At 51.5% G+C, this 22,687-nt stretch overlaps 1 protein-coding gene across 7 annotated transcripts in view; it reads right to left on the bottom strand.

The window, feature by feature from the left end:
• The window catches only part of RGS3 (regulator of G protein signaling 3), a 132,600-nt gene that overhangs the window by 38,675 nt on the left and 71,238 nt on the right, over nucleotides 1-22,687 (bottom strand). For 4 of the 7 annotated variants that reach the window (XM_082697060.1, XM_082697054.1, XM_082697059.1 and 1 more), the window contains 2 exons: nucleotides 22,456-22,499; nucleotides 15,716-15,838 (listed from right to left, as the gene is read on the bottom strand). In XM_082697060.1, the coding sequence (XP_082553186.1) occupies nucleotides 15,716-15,838; nucleotides 22,456-22,499 (167 nt within the window). Of the gene's footprint in view, nucleotides 1-3,098; nucleotides 11,323-15,715; nucleotides 15,839-22,455; nucleotides 22,500-22,687 lie in introns of those variants that run through there. The other 3 variants (XM_082697062.1, XM_082697063.1, XM_082697056.1) reach the window with 1 other exon arrangement.

Genomic DNA, 22,687 nt, shown 5'->3' with positions numbered 1-22,687 from the left:
AGTCCAAGCCAAGGAGTCAAGAACGAGATGGTGTGGTATCCAAGAGACGGGCGAGCAATGAATCCGGAAACATACATGCACTGAACTACTGATAACATATTGAGGAGCTGAATGCAGCTTAAATAAATGACACTTAAAACAGGACGGATAGTCTAAAAATGATAATAATCAGAAACTAAAATTCCAGATGATTTCAACCATCCCTGGGAGGCGTGGAGGAAACCAAGGAGAAGTATGGGTCAGCTGACACATTCATTGTGGGTAGTAGGAGGTGAGGACAAACTATTCTAGATCTGGTCTCATGACCAATACGGAAATATGTCTATGGAAAAGGTAAGAGTAAAACTCTGGCAGACTAGAATCAGGGTACAGCATTCCAGAGGAAATTTTGCGGAATATTGGGAGGGCAGCCTTGGGATGACTACAGCCACCTACCATAAAGCTAAAATTATTAAGTCTCAACCTGCTGTAGGAATAGACAGTTAATGAGGAGGGGGGTAAAACTTGAAAAATAAACCATACAGTTCAAGGTGGGAGGGTGAATATTATATAATCCTGTGGTGAATACCACAACCCCAAAGGCAAAAACAATTAAAAATTTATAGCTATATTAGTCATCAGAAAAATGCAATTCAAAACCACAGCAAGATACGACTTCAGACCCAGGAGGATGGCTATCGTTTTTAAAAATGGTAAAATAACAAGTGTTATCCGAGAGACTGTGGGGAAAGTAGAACCCTCATACACTGATGGTGGGGAGGAGAAATCATGCAGTCCCTCTGGAAAACAGTCTAGCGGGTCCTCCAAAAGTTACACATAAAGTTGCCATTTGACCTGGGGGAGGCACATATTGCCGAGAAGTGGATACATATGTCTGCACAAAAACCTGCACACAAGCATTTACAGCAGCCTTATCTACAGCAGCCGCAAGGCAGAAACAATTCAAACATTCATCAATGGATAACCAGGAAAATGAAATGCGGCGTAGCCCTGGATCCACCCTTCCATGAAATATTAGACAGCCGTACAGAGAAACAAAGCACAGTCACGTGCTACCCTATGGATGAACCCTGGAAATATGACACGAAGTGAAAGAAGCCGGCCACCAAACCCCAAATATTACAGGATTCCACTTATATATATGAACAGTCCAGAAGAGGCAAGTCTATACAGACAAGAAAGTGTCTCAGTGGTTGCCTTGGGTTGGAGGAGGTGGGGGCTGACAGCTGCAGGGTCCGCTTTCTTCTGGAGATTCTAATATTGATTGAGGTGATTGTTGCAAAAGTCTGGGGGATACACCAAAAAAATACAATGAATGAATGAATTCTATGACATATAAATAATATCTCGAAAAGAGGCTACTTAGGGGCACCTGGGTGGCTCAGTTACTGGGCATCTGCCTTTGGCTTGGGTCATGATCCCAGCCAGGGCCCTAGGATCAAGCCCTGAGTTGGGGTCCCTGCTTGGTGGGAAACCTGCTTCTCCCTCCCCTACTCCCCCTGCATATGTTCCCTCTCTTGTTGTCTCTTGCTGTGTCAAATAAATAAATAAAATCTCAAAAAAAAAAAAAAAAGATGCTACCAAAACAATTTATAGACATGACTGACTGCCTATCAATTGGAAACAACTACAGTTTTAAAGAATAATAAAAACACGAATATCTTTATTATATAGAGAGCTCTGGTCAGCTAATAAACTGTAAGCAGCCCAATTTTTTAAATGTGCAAAAGGACTCACAAAAGAGGCAATGCAAGTGACTAAAGGCATATAAACAAATATTCAACATCTCTAGAAATCAAAGGCATTAACCCCCATTGAAGAGTAACAATGCAGTGTTGGTGAGGGTGCCAGGAAATGGGCATTCTCTCACCCAGACTCTCAGTTTGCTTGGGACAAAAGGGGTTTCTCAACAAGCAGGACTTTCTGTGCTAAAAAGGGAAAGTCCTGGGGCGCCTGAATGGCTCAGTCACTTAAGTGTCCACCTCTTGGTGATTATTGCAAAAGTCTGGGGGATACACCAAAAAAATACAATGAATGAATGAATTCTATGACATATAAATAATATCTCGAAAAGAGGCTACTTAGGGGCACCTGGGTGGCTCAGGGTCTCATGACCTCAGGGTCTTGAGATCAAGCCTTTCATTGGGCTCCACACTCAGCCCAGAGTCGGCCTGAGATTCTCTCCCTCTCCATTTGCCCCTCCCCTCTGCTCCTGCACTCTCTCTCACTCTCCCCCCCCTCACCAAATAAAGTAAATAAATAAAATATTTAAAGTACAGATCATAAATCTGTACAGCCATTCCAGGGAGTCATTTAGAAATAGTTATCAAGAAGCTTTTTTACAAATACATACTTTCTGGCTTGGAATTCTACTACCTGGAATTTATTCTCATAAAATTCATCCGACAAATATTGGTGGATGGTCGAACATGTATACTGGATGATGCCAGGGGATACCAAGATATGCCTATAAGTATTTTTATCTCGGGGTTTTGTAACAATGAAAAGTTGGAGGGGTGCTTGGGTGGCTCAGTTGTTTGGGCTCCAGGCTCTTGGTTTTAGCTCAGGTCATGATCTCATGGGTCATGAGGTCAAGCCTCCGTTGGGCTCCCTGCTCATCGGGGAGTCTGCTTGAGGTTTTCTCTCCCTCTCCCTCTGCCCCTCCTCCCATTTGTGCTCACTCTTTCTCAAATAAATAAATAAATAAATAAATAAATATTTATTTATTCATTCATAAATAAATATCTATTTAAATATTTATTTAAATTTATTTGAATGTTTGTTTATGAATATTTATTTATTTATTTATTTATTTATTTGACAGAGATCACAAGTAGGCAGAGAGGGAGAGAGAGAGAGAGGAGGAAGCAGGCTCCCCACTGAGCAGAGAGCCCGATGCGGGGTTCGATTCCAGGACCCTGGGATCATGACCTGAGCTGAAGGCAGAGGCTTTAACCCACTGAGCCACCCAAGCGCCCCTCAAATAAATAAATCTTTAAAAAAAAAGAAAAGAAAAGAAAAATTGGAAACAAACTACATGTTGAACTACTGGAGATCATTTAGATAAACACAATGAAATATTCCCCAAATGCTAAAAATGATGCTGTAGAAGAATATTTATTGATATGGAAATATGGATACACCACACATTGCTGAATAGAAAAGAAACAAGTTAGAAAGTTGTGTGCACCAGTAACCCCAATTTGCAAAGTAGATACTCATGTGTATAAAAAAATGCCTCACAGGATACACCCCAAAATGTTAACAATGTTTGTCTCTGGGTGTTGGGATTAAAAGTGAACTTCATTTCCTTCTTCTGCTTCAACTATATTAAATGTTTTCATCATAATAAACACGAATCGCTTTTGTAACAACACGACAGAAGTCAACTGCCTTTAAGAAACAAACCAACACCTGTCATGCCTCCATTGGTAGAAGCCCCAAGGAGAGGGGTTCAGAAAGTCAAGTCTGTGTGCAGGACAGCTACCATGACTGACTGAGTACCTTCTGAATGCCAGGACTTCACACAGCCCATCCCCTCAAGTGCTCCCAAGAATCCAGCGAGATAGGGGTCCTCATCTCATTTGACTGATGCTACCTACCACTAGGTAGACACACAGATGACACCTAACATTAGGTAGGTGGTAGACATACAGGTAGACACAAAGATGACACCTACCACTAATTGCACAGCTACTGAGAAGCAAAACTGGGTTTGGGCCCAGGCCCCTGCCTCTACCTTAGCTAGGTGTCCTTGTTCCTGAGGAAGGGCAGAGAAAGGTCCTGAGCTAGTAGGCCCTCTGTCCTGTAGGCCCTTGTCTGCCGTCCCCGCAGACTGTCCAGGAGGCGACAGAAGAACAAGTTAGCAAGGGTGGGGACACCAGCAAAGGGAAGGCGTGGCGTTAGAAGGCCCACTGGCAGAGGTCATGGCTCTGGGCAGACTGGCCGGTACTCCTCGCCTGCTGGGCGACTCTCAGGAAGCCCAACCACATCCGGCCCCAGGAGTTCCCAGGCTCTGTGCACACCCAGAGGCAGTGAGAGAAAGCCTCCCAAAGCCTGCAGCTTCCCTGCTGAAACAGCAGGGGCAAAAGAGCCTGCCAGGGGAGACCTTCTCCCTAGGCCCAGCCACTGCTGGCCAGTCCATTCCCGCGGGGCCTCCTCTTCTGTTTGCGAACAGGGTGTGAAGGATGATGGCTCCAGGACCCTCCCAGACCTAAATTCTCCGAACCTACGGCCCTTCCTCACATAGAGCCTGGCAGGAAGAGGAAGGGGGGGAGGCGCCCCACCCAGCTCCCAAAGGATCCCCCCTCCTCTTCCCCTCAGCTGCATTCCCACCACTATTTTTAGAACAGAGCACAGGGAGCATCTCCACCAGTCCTGCCACGCTCAGAGCCCCAGGTGGAACAGCAGCCCCATTCATTATGCTCCAGCAGGAACACACCAGGAATTTATAGACCAGCCAGCCGACTAGACAACCTCTCCCCACACCATTAGCCAGGCCGTTTCTCAATATTTCCATTACAGCCCAAAGTGGTGACTGACTTTTTCTAATGACAACACAGCTGAGTGAGACAAGAGGGTGTCTCTAGGACATCTGTGCCCTCCCCTGCCCCCAACCTAGCCGACTCTTCAAAAGTCACAGAAGAGGGACACTGGACTAGAAGCTTATTATGGGGCCTAGTTTCAGTTCTAACACCAACTGCTTGGCCCTTGGCCAGGTTCTTGCCCCTCTCTTGGTCTTGGTTTCTATAAATCAGCTTGTTCATCAACCCATCTTGGGTGGGAGGAGGGAGAATTTTCAGTTCCCCATTCAAAGGTTCAGTGGTTCCATCAAAACTCCAGTCATTCATAAAATAAACACTGTATTCATTGGTTCTTGGGTATGTATTGAGTTGTGTTCCCAAGGTCTATCTGAGAGTTGATGATAGGTCTCAGAATGCACTCTCCCACTGAAAACTCTGTTTTAAATAGTGGTTAGCTTCTTGGGCTAGCCTACTTAATTAACCCTTAATGTTCTTCCATGAGGAGCAACAGCCGAAAGCTATCAGAGAAAGTCATTCCCATTTGAAAGACACTGTTTGGGGAAATTTACCTGGAATAGTGTTTGAGTGAAAGAAGATATACTTTAAAGGCAATGAAAAATGTCAGGGGTGACTTCTGGGGAAGAGTCTGAAGGATTTCTGACCACACGAGAAACGAAAGGTACTGAGTATTGATTACCACAAATTCCACTTGAAAGTCAGCATAGGTCATAGACCTAGTCATGGGAAAGGTTAAAGAACACATATATGTGAAGTTCAAACAAGAGTCTGTGAGTAGAAAGGAAAAAGGAAGAGGTGAGGATTTGGGGTTAGAAGCTCTTTGTACTGGCTTCTTGGGGGCCAGTCTGGAAGGAGGCACCTTTGTGTGAGAGGAGGCAGGAGTATGTTCATAATTTGTGTACCTATGATAGGGATCCCTTCCAGTATGAGATCTGTAAGTATATCGTGAGTACATGATGAATATTAACCACACAATAATGTGAATATTAACCAATATTGAATATTAGCCACACATTTGCATATACCCACCATGCATACACTCTTGTTCCAATGTGAAGACCAAATTGTCTGTTTTCTTTCTCCCTTTAACCTGCTACTAAGAGTTCTGAGGCTTTGAAGATGACTCCTGGAGCTCATCTAGATTCAACTGTCTCACTTTTCTTGGTAAAGAAGCAGATAATCAGAGAGAGAGAGTAATTTGCCCAAAGTCCATAGTGAGTTACCGGCAACATCAGGATTTGAATTAAGATCTTCAGAATCCTATTCAGGTTTTCTCTGAGGGCAAGAGTTTCAGTGAGAGGGGAGCCCCACAAATCTGGGGAAGAGAACCATGGGAGCAGCTCTGGTCAGTTCTCCTTTGTCTCTGAGGATGCAAGGAGTCAGCATAGACTATTGTAGTATCCATGACCCTGAAATGAACTTGGCCAGATTGTTTAGTAAAACACGTGGGGATCCAGGCTCTGCTCTCACCAGATGGAGGCACAACAGAGAAAGTTCTCAGCCAAGACAGTCAGGAGTTTTGGCTTGACCACTTACTTGCCCATGACTATGGCCAGGTCACTTTCCTGGTTTGAGACTCAGTTTCCTTATTTAAATTCTAGAACATGAGAGTCTCAAACCATAGGACCCAATTCAATTCTACAACATCTCCTGAGTGCGTACCAAGAATAGGAGAATAGGACAGTAACAGAAAAAGAATTAGACAAGATAGGACGGCTACTGGCTGCCAAGGAGCTCACAGTCTTGCAGAAGAGACATATCTGCCTAATGCACTGTTAAGGGTGAATGCCATGGGGCCACAGAGAAGGAAGCAACGACTTCTGATGCACTTTTGATGCACGTCTGAGAATGGTGTCTCTGGAGAGGGGCTGAGCCCTAAAGGTTGAGGACTGCAGGGGCCGCAAAGAGGCGCAGGCAGCCATAGGTGGAATGGCTGAAATACGAATGCACAGAGTTCGGAGAAGGGTTGAAATAATCCAGGGTGGTCAGACTGGAGGCACACAATGAGAGTAGAGGGTACCCAGTGAGAGCCTTGAGAGCCGAGCGGAGACCTGGCCTTTATTCTAACAACAGCCTCTCTCACGGTCTGAAGCAGCTTGGCTGGTCTGTGATGGCTGGAAAGCAGTAATGCAGAGCAATCCAAGGGGCCCTGGCACTGGGCCACCACAGTCCAATCCTCGCCACCCCCACTGTGTGACCTTGGGCAAGTTTCTTAACTTCTCTGAGACTCAGCGTCTTTCTCTACCAGCTGGGTGTAAGGAGAGTAGATGTGTAACAGGGATAGTGAACCTCATGAGGGCCGGATTAAAGAGACAACACAGGTCATAGTGTACATACTCACCCGACCACCCCATGTTATCATTCTGCCCTTAAGCCAAGGATCTGTGAACAAGGACAGGATGGTGGCCCTGTTCAGAGAAAGGCTTGAGGGAAGATAAGGTCAAGACAGTATGGAGGGTCAGGTTGTGCTGTCTTCCTTAAGAGCTAAAACAAGGGGGCGCCTCGGTGGCTCAGTGGGTTTAAGCCTCTGCCTTCGGCTCAGGTCCTGGGATCGAGCCCCATATCGGGCTCTCTGCTCAGTAGGGAGCCTGCCTCCCCCTCTCTCTGTGCCTGCCTCTCTGCCTACTTGTGATTTCTGTCTGTCAAATAAATAAATAAAATCTTTAAATAAAAGGGGGGGGGTAAAGCAAGAAGACCACCGTGGCAGAGGAGAAGGGCAAGATGGCGAAGCTGGCAGTCTGTCCAGAGCCAGATGGGCAGCAAGCAGGGGAGAGGAGAAGGCTGCAGAGATTGGAAAACACTTGAGCCATTTAGGGAAAAGAGCCTGCTTCCTCAGGGGAATGTCTGAAATCCAGTCCAGCTGATTCCCAGTCACTTGGGGTTGAGATTTAGAACTAGTCAATTAGCAAAATCTGGGCCCAGAGTGCAGAGCCGACTCTCTCCCTGCCCTTGATGGGGCTCGGGCCAAAGGCCTATTTCCAGGACTCAGGTCCTAAACCTGTAGCTATCCCCTTCTGCCTTTGGCCTCAGTTCCATTGCTGCTGGGTACCCAGTACTGTGTCGGCTGATCCTCTAGAATGCCAGAGTCGAAAGGGAAAGGGCCGTTCAGCGACCATTCCAGCGCCCCCTCACAGCCTGCCTTCAGGAACTCTCCCTTGTCCTTCATATCAAATCTGGTGTGAAGCTCTTGCGCTTTTCTGGGCTACCCCTTGGACACGTGAGCTCTGGGAGCTTAGTCTCCACTGTGCGGAGAATAAGATTCATTTATCCTAAGGCATCTCCTCTAGAGCTGAAAGGGCCTCGGCTTTCACATGCACGATATCATCCTCCTGCCTCTCCCGGAAGTAGATGATTGATTTCCCTGCTTCCGCCCGCAAAGAGCAAGCCTCTGCATCTGGGATGAGCAGTGGGTCGGATGGAAAGGCCCTGGCTTGTCTTGCTAGCTGTGTGATCTGGGATAAATCATTTAACGTCTCGAGTCCCAGGCCCTTTTACCCGTACAGCGAGGCTGCTGGTGGTCTGGGGAGATAATGCCTGGGGACCCTGGCTGCCACCCTGGAAGGCCCCGCTGTCCCTGTGAGGAACCCTCCCAGAGACGGCCTCCACCCTCACTCTGCAAACCCCACCTGGGGCTGTGTGAGAAAGGCGGGCTTTGGTGGATGAAAAATGTTTAAATAAAAGATAAAAAAAATAAACAGACAAGACATACATAAAGAAATGTCCTTATTTCCAACAGGTCCCAGCTCCCAAAGGGTCAAAAGGCCAGGCCAGCAGAGACCCGGCATGGCTCCTTCCAGGAGAGACAGTTTCAAAAGACCCAGCGCCTGAGAACTCAGAAAACACGGGATCCGAGGGTGTGAGGAGAACTTAAAGGATCACTTTGTATTCAAATCGCACAGATGGCCTTTTTAACAATAAATGGTTTGCTCCCATCCTCCCGGCTCCCAGGCCCCAGACACCAAACGAAGACAATTGGACCATCAGGAAAGAGACCATTGTGTAGGCTTCTTAGCATGATTTATGTGGAGGGCGGGGCCCAGCCGTGTTTCCCGTGATTATGACTCTCAGATGCCATTTCCATGGCATGTCCATCATCCCGGGCTGGGACGGCCAGGGACACTGAAGAGCGGCAGCTGCTCCGTCCTATCTCATCTTCTCGAGCCCGTGGAGCCCAGGGCATTGTTTCATCCATCTGAGAGGCAGAGCCTCAGTAGTGCTGTGGCTCCCCACGGTCCCCAGATGGACGGGCCCGGGCCCTCCAGGAGCTGATGTTTGCTCCCCCAGCGGCTGGCTGGGCCTAGGACCCCAACGGGAGCACCAGTCAAGTCAGCAGGTTGTCGGGGACAAGCTGGGAGGAAAGCCCTGTCCCCAGGGCTCCGTGTTGTGTTCTGATTCTCCATTTCCCGGTGGCCAGAGCTCCTGTCCTCGGCAACAGTCTGGGGGGGGTGGGGCGGAGGTTGGTCACCAGGTCCTAGGGAGTCGAGCTTGCTGCCTTTCCAGACAGGCGATCCTCCCGGGCCTCGCATTCCCCTTAATGTTATTTTATAAGGGAATCAAATGAAATCCAAGTGCAGCTTGCTGTCTCTGCTGAGGCAGCTGCTCAGCCTCTCAGAATGAACCCTGCAGGCGGAGTCTAGGCCCCCAGACACGGGTATCGCCAGGCCGCAAGGCCCAGCCTGTTCCCCTGCTGGGCTGGGACATCGGCACGGTCACTGGCAGATACATGCCATCCCCTCTTCAAGAAGTGTCTGATCTTGCCTACATGGGAGGTGAGGGACATAGCATTCCCTTCTGGACCATCCTTCGTAGAGTTCAAGTGGCCACGGCAGCTAAACAACCTCACCAGGCACAAGAGCCCTCTCTAAAGACACTGAGCTCTTACAGGACATGACGCAGAGACCATCCAAAGTCCAGGGGCTTCTCTGGCCTGAGCCATCTCTCCAGCTTCTTTGATCCCGTTTTTCTATGCAAGTGATTGTGGTCCTACATATACCTTTTGTGTCCGACCTGTATTACTCAGACCTGTGACCTCTGACTTCCCTCCCTCTAGGTCTTGGCAGTTAGAGAAGGGTAGGAGAGCTGTACAAGCCTGAGCTCCAGGCCGTGACCAGGCTGAGCTCTAATCACTCACCCCCAACTGGTCTTCCTTTAGCTGAGCCACACCTAGCCCCAGTCCCTGAACCTTGGGAGCTCTGCAGAAAGCAAACCAAATCTGTTTCTAGAGGACTGTGTCCCAACTTCCTGTTGGACCATTCAGCACAGGATGGGCAATCTCTACTGAGGCCTGGGGGCTGTGAACCTTCCCACCTGGGCCAGGCGAAGCCCCAGCTGTTCCCACCTTCCACGGCCATTGCTAGAACTCAGCACTTTGCCCACCCAGGCCCAGCCAGGAGGAGGCTCTGTGAGGAAGGCTCCAGGGCTCACTTGCATCACTGAGAGAACAAGACAAAGTGGAGGAGAACAAAGGCGGATGGGGGCCAGGGAATTCTCTCCTCTCTGCCCAGAGCCTCCACTGTATCCCAAGGTCTGGAAAGTTACATATCTACCTCCCCAGACTATCCAGGACACACCACCACAGCTCTTCACCCAGAAGACTGAACGGACCCCTTAACTGATCCCTTTACACCACTTTGGGTGCCTCCTTGGGCTCTCTGCTCTCAGGCTCTTCTACCTGAGCCTGTCCCTCTCTTGAAAGCCTTCAGTGGCTTCCCCCTGTATCTAGAGTGACATCAGCAAAACATTAACCACCATGGCCCTGCGTGATCTGGCCCCACCCACCCTCCTGGTCTGCCTCGTCACGCAGCTCCCGCCACACTAGCCTTTGCCGGCCCCAGCAGGCCAAGGTCTTTCCCGTCTCAGGTACTGTCCCCAGGCTGTTCCATTTGCCTGGAACACTGCTTCCAAAATCCTTGACTGGCTAACTCCTTTCTGGCCTGCAGGTCTCAACTTAAAAGTTATTATCCTTACCCACTGACCCCACCCCCCATAGCAATCTAAATAATATTCTCTCTTAAGGGAATCCTTTTCTTCATGGATGATCAGTTTGTCATCTTGTGCACGCATGTGTGTGCATGCGTGTGTGTGTGTGTGTCTGTGTATCTATTTAACGCTCACTCCCCTTCTAGGACTGGTATCTTGATAAGAGCAGAGACCATATCCACCTCCTTCTCCACAGAATCCCCAGGTCCTAGCCTAGAGCCTGGCATAAAGTAGATGGCCCCCAAATATCTGCCGGATGAAGGAGTGAATGAATGAGAACAGATGAAGAAGTGATTGCGTCAAGACGTCTTCTGGCAGCGGAGGCTGATGACATTGCTCTCCAGTAGGGCTGACCTCCGCCAACCTCTCCTTTGCCCCCAAAGGAGGCACCAGCACCACGGGAAGCCCAGATGCTCTTTCTTCTCCTTTCTCGTCGTAGAGAAAAAGTTGGGAGTCCTCTCCCTCTGGGACTTTCTGATGCCAGTTGGCACGTGCCCACAGAGCTTCTCACACCACTGTGGTCCTTCTGAAGCAAGTCCACACACACACCCGTGGGGCCACTCCCTTCAGATGACCCTAGGCCCACCATCTTGGTCCTCCGTTTTGGGTCCAGTTGAGGTGAGGTTACTGTGTGGTAGGGGATGCCCAAGAAAGGGTTAAGTTGCCAGAAGCAGAGTCCCGCCCTTGGGTTTGCTCAGCCAATCAGAGTCTGTCCTGATGAGGTAAAGCTTCTATCCTGGGTAGCATTGGTTGAGTTGGCCGCCCCCATCTCCTGCTGGAGGGAGCCATAGGGGTGGAGTTTCTGTGGAACCAGACAGAACTGGAATTAGCTCGCTGCCTACTCAGGCCAGGGCTGCCTGTCTCCAAGACCTGCCCCTGTTCCTTCCTAAGGTGCTTGGACAGACCCTGGCATCTCCCTGGTCCCTCCTCTAGCTGACCAGTGGAGATGACAAGGCGTCCCATCTGGGAGAAGGCTCAGAGCCAGAGGAGACTCGGGAGGCCTCAGTTTCCCTGCCTGGGCCCCAAAATACAGCAGCTGGTTAGCAGGCAGTGACCTGGAGCACGCATCCCATGTGCTCAGAGCAGCAGCGTTCAGCTTCAATAAGCAAGGCCACTAGACGAATCTTCCTATATAAACATAGCTTTCAAGTGAGAACAAGAGCGGCTAGTTCACAGCTCTTCTTGTGTGCACATGACACGAGCTTAATCGTCCTGAGAACCCCGTCAATCCGTCCACTTTCCTGACGAAAACACTGAGTCTCAGCGAGGCTCGATGCCTCTCCTGAGCTCATAGGGTGGTCAGAGTTTACGCCTCCCATATCACTTGCAGGATTACTTCTGAGCAGTCTGTTGGCATATCTGTCTCTGCCCCTGGACTGCGATCTTGCAAGGCAAGAGCGTGGCGGATCCATCTGTGCATTCCCACCGTGGAGTCCGGGGTGCACCCCGAGAACGGAGCTGTTCCTGCTGCCCTGCACCCCTCTCCTACCTGATGGCCATCAGCAGCCTGCTCTCCTCAGAGGCTTCCCCTGGCCCAGGCCCGTGCTGTGTGTGTGGCGGGGGCTCAGAGGAGGTTCCCAAAGTGGATGCTGAATGTGCGGCCTGGACCCCACCAGATGGCTCTCAGGACCCCAACAGGCTCACCTTTAAACTGTGGCTTGCCATTCCTAGTCACCTCTGCCCAGTGAAAGGAAAGTTCCATAGGACAGGTCTCATCCATCTCTGGGACCCCAAAGGACCTAACCTAACTCCTGACACCGAGGAGTCATCTGTTTTGTGTGTTTGATTGAAAAACCAAAGAAAGATGCACCTATTTGCCCCTGTTGGCCCCAGGCAGGACTACCTGTGAGTTATTCTAAATTAGAAGCATCCCAGCTTCCCTCCCCATGGGGGGCAGTCTAGTGGAAGTTATCCAAGGCAGAAGAAAGGCAGGTTCCCTCTAGGAATCCATACTGAAGTAAGGAGGGAGAGTTCTGATGAGAAAGGAGGTGTGGGGAGCAGAAGGAAGCTGGGTCTTAATTGTACAGAAAGAAGGAGAGCTCACATGGGTGACCCAGGGCAGCCTCTTCCCTAACCACAGGCAGCTCCAAGGGAGCTGGAGAAAGGCATAAGAGCCCCCAGAGAAGGGGTACAGGCTGGACACTGCCTGCCTCATTGTGTCCACACTGCCCCAGTGGAGGGGCCCAACCCCAGCTGCAACCCACAGGTGCTCCAGGGACAGCACAGAAAGCCTGTGACTGCCCCAACAGACCCAGCCCCTACAGGCATTAGAGTTCATGGGCAATCCAGTCCTATGGAAATCTATAGGGCAGGGTTCCCTCATGGAGACTGCATACTCCCAGGCCCTCCATGATAATCTTCCCTGGGAAGCTTTCAAGACCATCCCAAAGTTCAAAGAGCTAGAAAGAGCCACCTGACCAATGCACAAGGAGGACCACTGAGGAAACTGCTGCAGAGGTCACACACAGGTGGTGGCCCATTGGTCTCTCTGTTGTTCTTGGAATCCATCTTCTTCCACCGCCCTCTGCCTTTCCCAACAAGCATTTCATGTTCAGGACGTCCCATTTATGGTTTACAAGCTTGGGAAGAACTTCATGTTCCTTGAGGTGTATGAAGGGTCCCCCCCTTCCAAGGGATCAGCAAACACAGTTGAACAGGGTGGAGAAGGGGCAGCATGGGACTCCGGGGAGTACCCCCTGCAAACCCTTCTCTCCCCAGAGAGGCATCTGGGGTGGGGCAGGGAGCAGCCTGGGCAAAGGCTGCCCTTTTGCTGAGGAAGGCGGAAGGCGGAGCATTCTCAGAAAGAATAAAGAAAAGGCATTTAAAATAAATAAATAAATAAAGGCATGCTACTCAGGACAAATGAATCAAGCAGGACTCTTTCTGCCTGAAAAGCAAGAAGCTGGGGCCTAAGCTCTGCCTGGCCTTCCCTCTTCTCTCTCCCTGGAGGTCAGCAACCTTAGCAGAAAGGCTGTAGCCTAGCCCTTGGCAAAGATGTTCCTGGTCACCTCTGAGGCTGCCAGGACCTGGTGGACCTGAGTGCAGGTGGTTGACTAGTGGGCCGGCTGGATGGCCACCAGGCCAAGTTGTTAAGGTTGGTAGAGTGCTCCTGGAACTCCATTGGCCTGGAGAAAATCATATTTATCAGAATTTTTCTCGGGGAGCTTTTTGTAATGGACCAGAAGGAGTAAGTTGCTAAGACTCTTCAAGTGTGTGTGGTGGGGAAGGTTGGGCCTGAGACCCCAAGGGGGCTTCCTGCCTAACAGAAGGTGCTTCCATAACTCCCTTCTTAGGATGATGGGCATGGGTTGTGCAGGGCTACTGCAGGGTTTAGTTCTCAGGCAAGGGGGCAGTTCTGAGGTTGTCCCAGTGCTCTTTCTTTACCCTTCTCCCCCCAACACACAGCTGCTCCAGTAAACACACATTTAAAGAGTTTTGATTTGAAAAGTTTTCTAACTGTTGCCAGCCCAGGGCACCCATAGGTCTTGGCATGGCCCAAAAGCTGGGCCCTAAACTCTGGGGTCCTTCCAGTGTCCACCAGCCAAATCCACAGCCGGCAGGGCCCAGAGCCTGTCTCGGAAACTCGGACTACCTTCAGCCACTCACACTGCCCTCCCAACCGGAGATGGAGAGACCACCCCAGGCACCGAGAAGACAGTTGTCAACACACTGTCTGCAAACACTGAAGTTGAGGCAGAAAGAATTCTTCCCCGTCACCCACCAGAAGGAGCTAAACCCAAAATATAAGAAAGCTGGGGGAGGAGGGCATGAGTTCAACCATGAATCATCCCAGGGACTGCCCCAGTGCAGAGAATGGCCTGGTTTCTGACCATGACCAAGCCGGGATCAAGGATACCAGGCAGCCTACAGCGTCATCGACAGGTCTCGGATCAGCAGAAGAGCCTGACAATGGGAGAGTAGCAACAAGGAGCTGGCTGGGGTGGGGAGCACGGCAGTGCAGTCCCCACCGCTGTGGTTGAGCAAGCGTCCACCGCGTGCCAGGCACTGTGCCAGGAACTGCATCTGTACCATCTCATTTCCCTCTCCCAGCAACCCTTTGAAGGAGGAACTGTTGTTCCCAGATGGGGACACCAAAGCGTTGAGCAGTAGCGAGACTTGCCCAAGGTCAAGTGACTTGTCAGCCAGTGGCAGAGCGTGAGTCGAAGTCCATGCTCTTCCCACTGTCCCCCTTCATCAAGTTACTCTTGTCTCTGGCTGGTATAAAACAAAATAACTTCTAAGTCTGAGACGACCAAATTCTCAGACTGTTACTCCCTTCATGAGGGAATAGCCGTGGGGCTGCTATCTGTCGCCACACCAGGCGTGGCTGCCCAGAAGCCCCCTGTCCACAGTAGGCCCGTCCCGGTAGCCCCCGCCGTGAGTCCGCCAAACGCATGGGGAAGAAGACCCAGCCGCCAGCTTTACTGGCTCATCCTCTCGCCCCGAGCCAGCGGACCACCCACTCAGATCCTTCCGCAGCCAACCACACCAAACCCCCAAATGGCCAACACTTTTAGTAGAGAGAAGTCACCTGCGTGATTCACAAAGGGGAAATACATCTGTGCCCGGTGGCTGGCCTCCGGCTGACAAAGAGGAAGGCCATGACCTGGCTCCCATCCCCTCCACAGGCACTGGACCGGCTTTGGGGCACCCATCTCTAGTCAGCCCCAGCAGGGAGGCTCTAATCTTCCCCAATGCTCCAGCTGGCGGGCCCCTCATCCCCAGCCAACTCTACTCGGCTCCACTTGGCCAGGGCCTGCATCAAACCAGAACAGCTTCCACTGTGGACATCGCCTCCCAATGGTACCAGCCCTTGGCCAGCATCAAACATTCAGTGCACTACCCCTAGGCACGACCTACCCCGTGGCAGAGGGGGCTTCCCTGCTAGGCGGCAGCAGAAGGCCAACCCCAATTCAACCTGGCCAGAGGCAAACCATCTAATGGAGCCGAGAAGCGATGGCCATGCTCCCTTAGGCGCCGTTGCTCTACCTGAGCCAAGCGGAATCCACTCAGTGGACCCCGTGACATGCCAAGAGGGAGAGAAATTCAAGCACCGGCCTCCCTGCCAAGAGCTTGTTGCTCAAGTCCAAGTCCTAAGCTGGAGCTGGTCCCAGGCTCAATGCAGAGGCTTGAGGGTCTGAGCTAGGGAGGGGAGGCCAGGCAGCCAGGGCCACGGCCGCCAGCAAGGCCCTTACCTTGCGCTCCGGGGGTGAAGCCATGAGCTGTTGCTGCTTAGCGATGTTCTCTGACAGGCACCAGCACACTCTCTTCTTCTGCTCCTGTGAGTGCGCTTCCAAAGTGAATAAGCACTCTGCCTTCTGACGTCAGGGCAAACAGAGGAGAGAATGGTCAGGGCTGCTCCCTGGTTCGGGGGCTCCCAGGCCCAAGCCCGTCCCCGGATTCCAGAGGGTGAGGCTGCAGCAGGGAGGGGAGGGCCAGCTAAAAGCCACAAATGCACACTAATCCCCAGTGACATCGAGGCAGCCCGAGGAGCAGGGAAGCTGGATCGGGGGCCAGCTGGCGAGCGCGCGGTGTGTGCCCGCGGGTTGTGTGTGGGGGGAGGCGTTAGTTCCCAACACAGTGGAGGCCTGTGGAGAGCCACAGGACAGAAATGGTGAGGTCACCCCCGGGGACAGGCAGCACAAGGCGGCAGCTGGGGAAACACATGGGGGACCCAGAGGGCCAAGGTCTCCAGCCCTCTGATACCCTGTGGAGTCAGGACCCCACCTCCCGCTCACAAAGCCCCCCTCCCCCCGATCGTGGCGCAGGATCTGATCACAAAGCCCAGGTTAGATGGGCAGTTGGACAGATATAACAACAGAACTCAAACAGAAACTCAGGTCCCTTCAGGAAGTCTTTGGCAGACATAGTCACGTGGCCACACCAGTGCCTGGCACAGGAGCTGGGTCCGACCCGACCTGGGGTCTTTCAACCCAGCCAAGTGCAAGGACAGACACCAGCACGGCCACTGCTGTCATTCCCATCCCGCTTTGCCATCTAACATCGTCAAGTGCCATCTCATCCCCCCAACTAGACTAGAAAATCCTTCCAGGAAGGCCTTTTCCATCTGGACCCAGCACAGTCCTTGGCAAGTAATGGCCTCAGTAAGCTCTGGCTCCTGGAGAGACTTCCGGGATGAGGTCAAAGCCAGGCCAGCTTTGGCACAAGCATCAGGGCACTGCCGAGACCCAGGGAGGTGGCCTTGGGGAGCTGGAACATGTTGGGGGGGCAGGGTGGGGGTGGGTTTGGAGGCAGCCGAGCAGGCCCAGGGCTATGATGCACTCTAGAACACTCTGGTCAGGGGACTGCAGGCTCTTTCCGACTCCACTGGAATTTGATTATAACCTCACAGGGCTGTGATTACATGAGCTCAGCCAGGGAGCTGAGAGCAGGAGCTGGATGGCTTGGAACTGAGAAAAAGACAGTGTTTCTATGTAGTCCTTCCTCATTTTGCAGTTGGACAGGCCTGGCTTGAATTCCAGCTTTGCCACTTCCTACCTGTGGACCTCAGGAAAGGCTGTCAAGTGGGAAGGCCTGTGGTAACGACATCACCCCCTCTCAGAGCTCGTGAGCAGGTAAGTCAGGAGAACAATCGGAGGCCTCAACAGACAGCAGCTACCGTTGTTATCATGCCACACTTTGCTCATTTAATAGATATTTATTGAGTGCCTGCTACATGTCAGGGACTCTACTAGGTCCTGGATATGAAGAAGCAAATAAGAGAGACTGAGCTCTGGCACTCAGGTTGGGGCAGAGACAATAAACCCATAAACAATGAAATAATATCATTACTAATTGGGAAAAGGCCCAAAGGGAGAGGTGCTGCTTGAGCCTGGTGGTCAGAGAAGGCCTCTCTACAGGGGCAGCTCTTGGGTGAAGGCTGGAATACTAAAGGCCAGCAAGGCAAGCGCTTGGGAGAAACTGTTCCAGGCAGAAGAACAGCACATGTGAGGGCTCTGAGCTGAGAGGGTTACCAGCAACATCAACTACCAATTGCAACAGTCTCAATTCTGCCACTACCCCGCCGCCACTCTTGGGGCGGGGTCGGCTCCCATGCTAAGTGTTCCCAGAGCACCAGACACTCCTCTCCTGCCCCAAAGTGCTCAGAAGCTGATCTTCCTAAATGCATCAGAGGGAAGAAATCGCCTCTCCTTAGCTTCAGGGACTGGGCGGATATGGGGAGGAAATCCTCCCACTTAACAACAGATTCCTCCACTTCTCCGAACCCCCAGCCCACTGCAGGGGAAGGACAAGCCCAGCAAAAAAGACCTCAAGATTCCCCGGAGGGAAGCCAGCTAGGGCGGGAGCTGACCCGAGGGCCTTGTGTTCCATCTCATCATGGTCCCCTGCCAGGTGAGGGGAGAGGCAAGGACCCTGGTCCTTTCCAGCTTAGAAAGGCCATTTCTCCACAAAGCTGGCCCTGCCTTTACCTAGCTATTTCGGCTTCAGCAAATCCCTTAATCTCCCAGAACCAGACCTCCTCTTCCCTTTCTGTGCCAAAGCAGGAATTCTGCCTTAATAACAATTCATTTTATCTAACTCATTTTAAAGAGAATTTTCCCACCCATCCATGCTCTTGTTTTGACCTTGACAATCCCATGAAGAGCTAGAGAGGGCTTAGATGGTTACTCCCAATCCAAGGAAGAGGAAAACCAAGGCTCGGAGTGGCTGAGGGCCTCCTCCACCTCTTAATGCCAGTGAGCAGCAGAAGGAAGGCTCAGAGCCTTGCAGAAACACCCGTTGAGATTTGATTCCCCCAAACCCAGGAGGCCCCCTCAGAGGCTGCTGGGATGCTGAGGGCTGGCAGGAATGATCCTCTTTGCAGACTGGGACCTAAGCAACCCGAGCATGAAGGCCTTTAAAGAGCAATGCCAGCAGCGGCTCTCAGAGCAGCTACAGAGCTCGCTGGAACCGTTTCGTATTATTCCACACTGCTCTGTGTTCAAGGACAGTGGCCCCTTCCTACGAGACAGAAGGAGAGCCTCCCCTCACAGTGACAGGGCTGCCAGGGTCCCCATCTTGAGACACCCCCCGACATGCCATACCCCTCACAGCACTAAGTGCGTCACCAGTGGGGTCTCAGCCCTTCTTCCAACAACCTTGCCAGGTAGAGGCTGTGATTCTGTCCATTTTACTGACACCCACAAGAACCACTTCCTCTTCCCTACCCTGTGGATAATCTCTTTTTAGAAAATCATACTTCCCTCTGCCTGGGATGATGACCATATGACCTGATTCAGCAGGAGAGTTTGAGGCTGAATCTCTGGTCCTGAGAGCTTGAAGCGGAAAGCCTCCTAAGGCTAGGGAATCCAGAAGCCTTCTGAGCTACCAAAGACCTAAACCCAGGCCTGGCCAAGGGTCAGGGTTGGCTGTCCTAGATGGGCAAACATCTGAGGGGCTCCTTGTTCCCCAGGTTCCTCTCTAGGTGCTTTGGAGGCTGGTCTGGTAAAGAGAGAATGCACAGAACCAACTCCCTCCAGGGAAGCTGAACTCCCATCTGCATACATCTATCCAAATCAGGGACCCCACTGCCTGCCTGAGGGCTCGATATGAATGTTCTCTCTTAATCCCCATGTGATTTAAGGCAGTGCTTCTGATGCCACTGCATATGTGAGCCCTCACATACCAGAATCCAGGGCTGAGGCACTAAGCAGCCTTGAAGGCATCCTCACATCACTCACCCAGAGATAGGGCTCCTGATGGGGCAGTACTGGGCCTGGACCTCTGCATTCAAACATCCTCAAAACCAACCAGAAACCCAGGTCCTCCTGGCCTCCTTAAAAACCCTGTCTTGCCTTACCTCCTCATTCTTGAACCAGTATTATCTTTGTAGGAACCAAAACCCCTTCTGCTACTGTTTGTTCACTCGCCTTGATGAACCTCTCTTTTAGTTCTAATGATCTGACGACCCAGGTAAGAAGGAAAGGCACAGCTGTTAACCATTTTTCAGACAAGAACACTGGGGCTTGGAGAGGCTAAGTCAGCGGCCCCAGGAGACCTCAGGAAAGGAGAGTCAAAGTCTGCCTTCTGCCTCCTCCAGAGCCTGTAATCTGACCACATTTGTATAACTCTGTGTGTACATTACAAGGAACATGAGATATTCCTCTTAGCTTTCTTTTTAAAAGGTCAATAAATCATTAGTGATGTCTCTAATGGAGAATAAATGAATACGAAAAGCTCTCCCCCCGTTATGAAGCTGACAATAATAATAATCCCATTTACGGAGCACTCACCGTGTGCCAGACTCTGTGCTAAGTGCTTTGGTCAGGGTATCTTATTGAATCTCATTTAATCATTACGACAACCCTGCCAGGTAGGCCCTATTTCAGCCTTGTTTCAGAGAAGCGTATGTGACTTGCCCAGATCACTCAGTTAGGAAACGGCAGAGCCAGATGCAAGTCTAGGACTTCCTAACCCCAGAGCATAGACTCTTCAATGAATGGAGCGTGGGATCAGATTCTAAGCGAACGGTCCTTGACCAACATGCCCTTTGTCCCAGGGACCCCAGTGCCCTCAAGATAGCAGGGGGCTGTATTGGTCCCCTGGTTTTGCAGGGGCTGAGGGACACCTGTCCAGGAGAACAGAGGCCCCAAGGCCGAGCACTGCCTAGGACAATCCCACCTAGGACCTACTGCGGGGAAATACCCAAAGCTGGGGCCAGCCAGGCAACTGAGGCTTTCTGGATTTCACGGAAAACCCTTCAAACTCCTGACTCTCTTGCCTCACTTTCTTTTCCAGGAGCCACCTGCGTGTTAGACAATGAAGATACACCACTTGTCAGAAGGTCCCATGAAGACGTGAGTTTGGGGCTCCCCCTGGGATCCAAAACCAGCAGGGCAAGAAGGACAAGCAGGCACCCTGGCTTCCTGTTTCAGATGTGCCTCTTCCCACAGCTTCTACGGAGAAAAGAGAGGCCTCTGGCTGCCTGTGAGCTTGCATCTTCTAGCCCCTCTGGCTCAGAACTCCTGGCACTTTAACTGAACTAAAAGGCCGGGGATCAATACCCTTTGGCAGTCTTTGGAGAGCCGGGAGGTCCCAGGTCCCTGGAAGCCAATGAGCAGAAGTGCTTTTCTCTGGGCCACACCAACCAGCTGGCAGGAAGCTCTCCCCGGCATTAAAGAACCTGAAGCTTCATCTCAGGCCCTGCCAGGGAGAACTGGAAGCCAGAGGGGCAAGGCTGAGGGGCCAAAGCTCTGACTTTCCCCAGCCTTGTTCACAGCTGCTAGGCTGTTTGCAGAGCTCCATGGACTTGAATCCCCACTGGCTCTGCAGAGCCTCTGCCAGCTGCTTCCTGGGCCTGGTAGAGGAGTGCCAACATGGGGCAGAGGGAGACATCAAATGCCTTCTTGGCCCTCGGGTCAGGGGGCAGCCAAGGTCCCCAGCTCAGCTCGGACAATGCCTACTGCCCTTTGGAACTCTCTGCCCTACCATGAAGCTAACTGGTCAACTCTGTCTTCTCCCCCAGGCATCTGGTCCCCACAGGGGACTTTCTCGGAGGCCTGCACCTCTTTTCATGGTCAGGAACCAGATGAATGATTTTCAGTCATAAGCGACATACACACTCCTTCTCAAAAGGGTGTATTCCTTTTGGCCAGCTAGTGTAGACCATGCCCTACCCAGAGTGTCTTGTCCCACAAGACTGGCCAGTTCTCAGGACTGTTAGGAGGGACGGATGTAAGCAGAAGCAGAGGACAGAAACGGGGTTAATGAATCCTTGCTTGGAACAGATACTGCCCCTGCTCCTAGGAGCAGACATGAGACTGGGAACAGAAAATCTGCTGAAAATTTAAGAGTCTGGATGGCTCAGTGGCTCTCAGCCTTTTCATCACCACAGACTTCTGTGATCAAACCCTTGGTCTGACGATAGGGATCTCCCAAACTATATCAGGCAGTAAGTGGTTTGCCTGATTTTGTTTAACAAAGGCCCATATGTGCTTCTGATCAGACCGAGACAAGCAGGAATACCAGTCACACTAAGTGGGCATCCTTCCAGCCCCAAACACAGATGCTTAATGTTTTCTTTAGCCTGCATTAGGGGGCCCAGGTAAAGGTGCAATTACCTTCCATCCCTTTAAAATACTGACAAGGGGCGCCTGGGTGGCTAAGTGGATTGAGCCTCTGCCTTCCGTTCGGGTCATAATCCTAGGGTGCTGGGATCGAGCCTGGAGTTGGGCTCTCTGCTCAGGAGGGAGCCTGCTTCTCCCTCTCTCTCTGCCTGCCTCTCTACCTTCTTGTCATCTCTGTCTGTCAAATAAATAAATAAAAATCTTTTAAAAATAAAATAAAATACTGAAAAGATGCTATAGGAGGGGTCATGGGTGGGACTGCCTGGAAAAAGAGGAAGAAGGGCTGGCACAAGAATCAGGGAAATCTCCAGGAGAGAGACTTCTAACCAAGTAAATCAGGTGAGGCATGGGTATCAGGCCACACCCTCACGATGACTCGGCCAGGTGCTGGAGACCAGGGTCTCCTGAGTAGGGGATCACAGTGTCCTTCTGTCCTCTCTAGGCACTTTTTAAAGATTTTTTTTATTTATTTGACAGAGAGAGAGAGAGTGAGCACATGTGCACAAGCAGGGGGAGCAGCAGGCAGAGGGAGGAAGACGCAGGCTCCCTGCTGAGCAGGGAGTCTGACACAGGCTCGATCCTAGGACCCCAAAATCATGACCTGAGCCAGAGGCAGACGCTTCACTGACTGAGCCACCCAGGCATCCCCCCTTCTAGACCCTTCTGTGCCCACTGCTCCTCCACACAGAGGTGAGAGGCACTGAGGCAGGGACTGCTGTCCCCATTTCACAGGGTAGCAACCCTGCCCAGGACCACGGTATGAGATGCTACGGAGCCTGGCCCCAGAGCCCTGCACTACACCCAGACCAATGTCTTCCCACCAGTGCCAGGCCACAGAGCTCTCTGTGGATCTAGAGGCAAGGACTCACCTCTGCTAGATACAGCACACAGAACTTCAGGTCTTCTGAAGAACCTTGGAGGGAACAAAAGTGAGACTTGAGTTAAGGTCGGCCCCAGAGACCAAGCAGCTTGCCCTAGCACCGCCAGCTGCCTCGTCCAGAAGCCTGTAGGTGGAACCTCCTGGAAGGAGGAGAAGGAAGAGGCAGGCACAAGGGACAGGGAAATCGCTGGAGGAAAGTCCACTAAGTAACTAAGCAGATG

This window comes from Mustela nivalis, assembly GCF_964662115.1.
Source record: "Mustela nivalis genome assembly, chromosome: 13".
Classification (NCBI taxonomy): domain Eukaryota; kingdom Metazoa; phylum Chordata; class Mammalia; order Carnivora; family Mustelidae; genus Mustela; species Mustela nivalis.
Note: the sequence above shows the minus strand (reverse complement) of the source record. Positions and strands in the feature narration are given on the sequence as shown.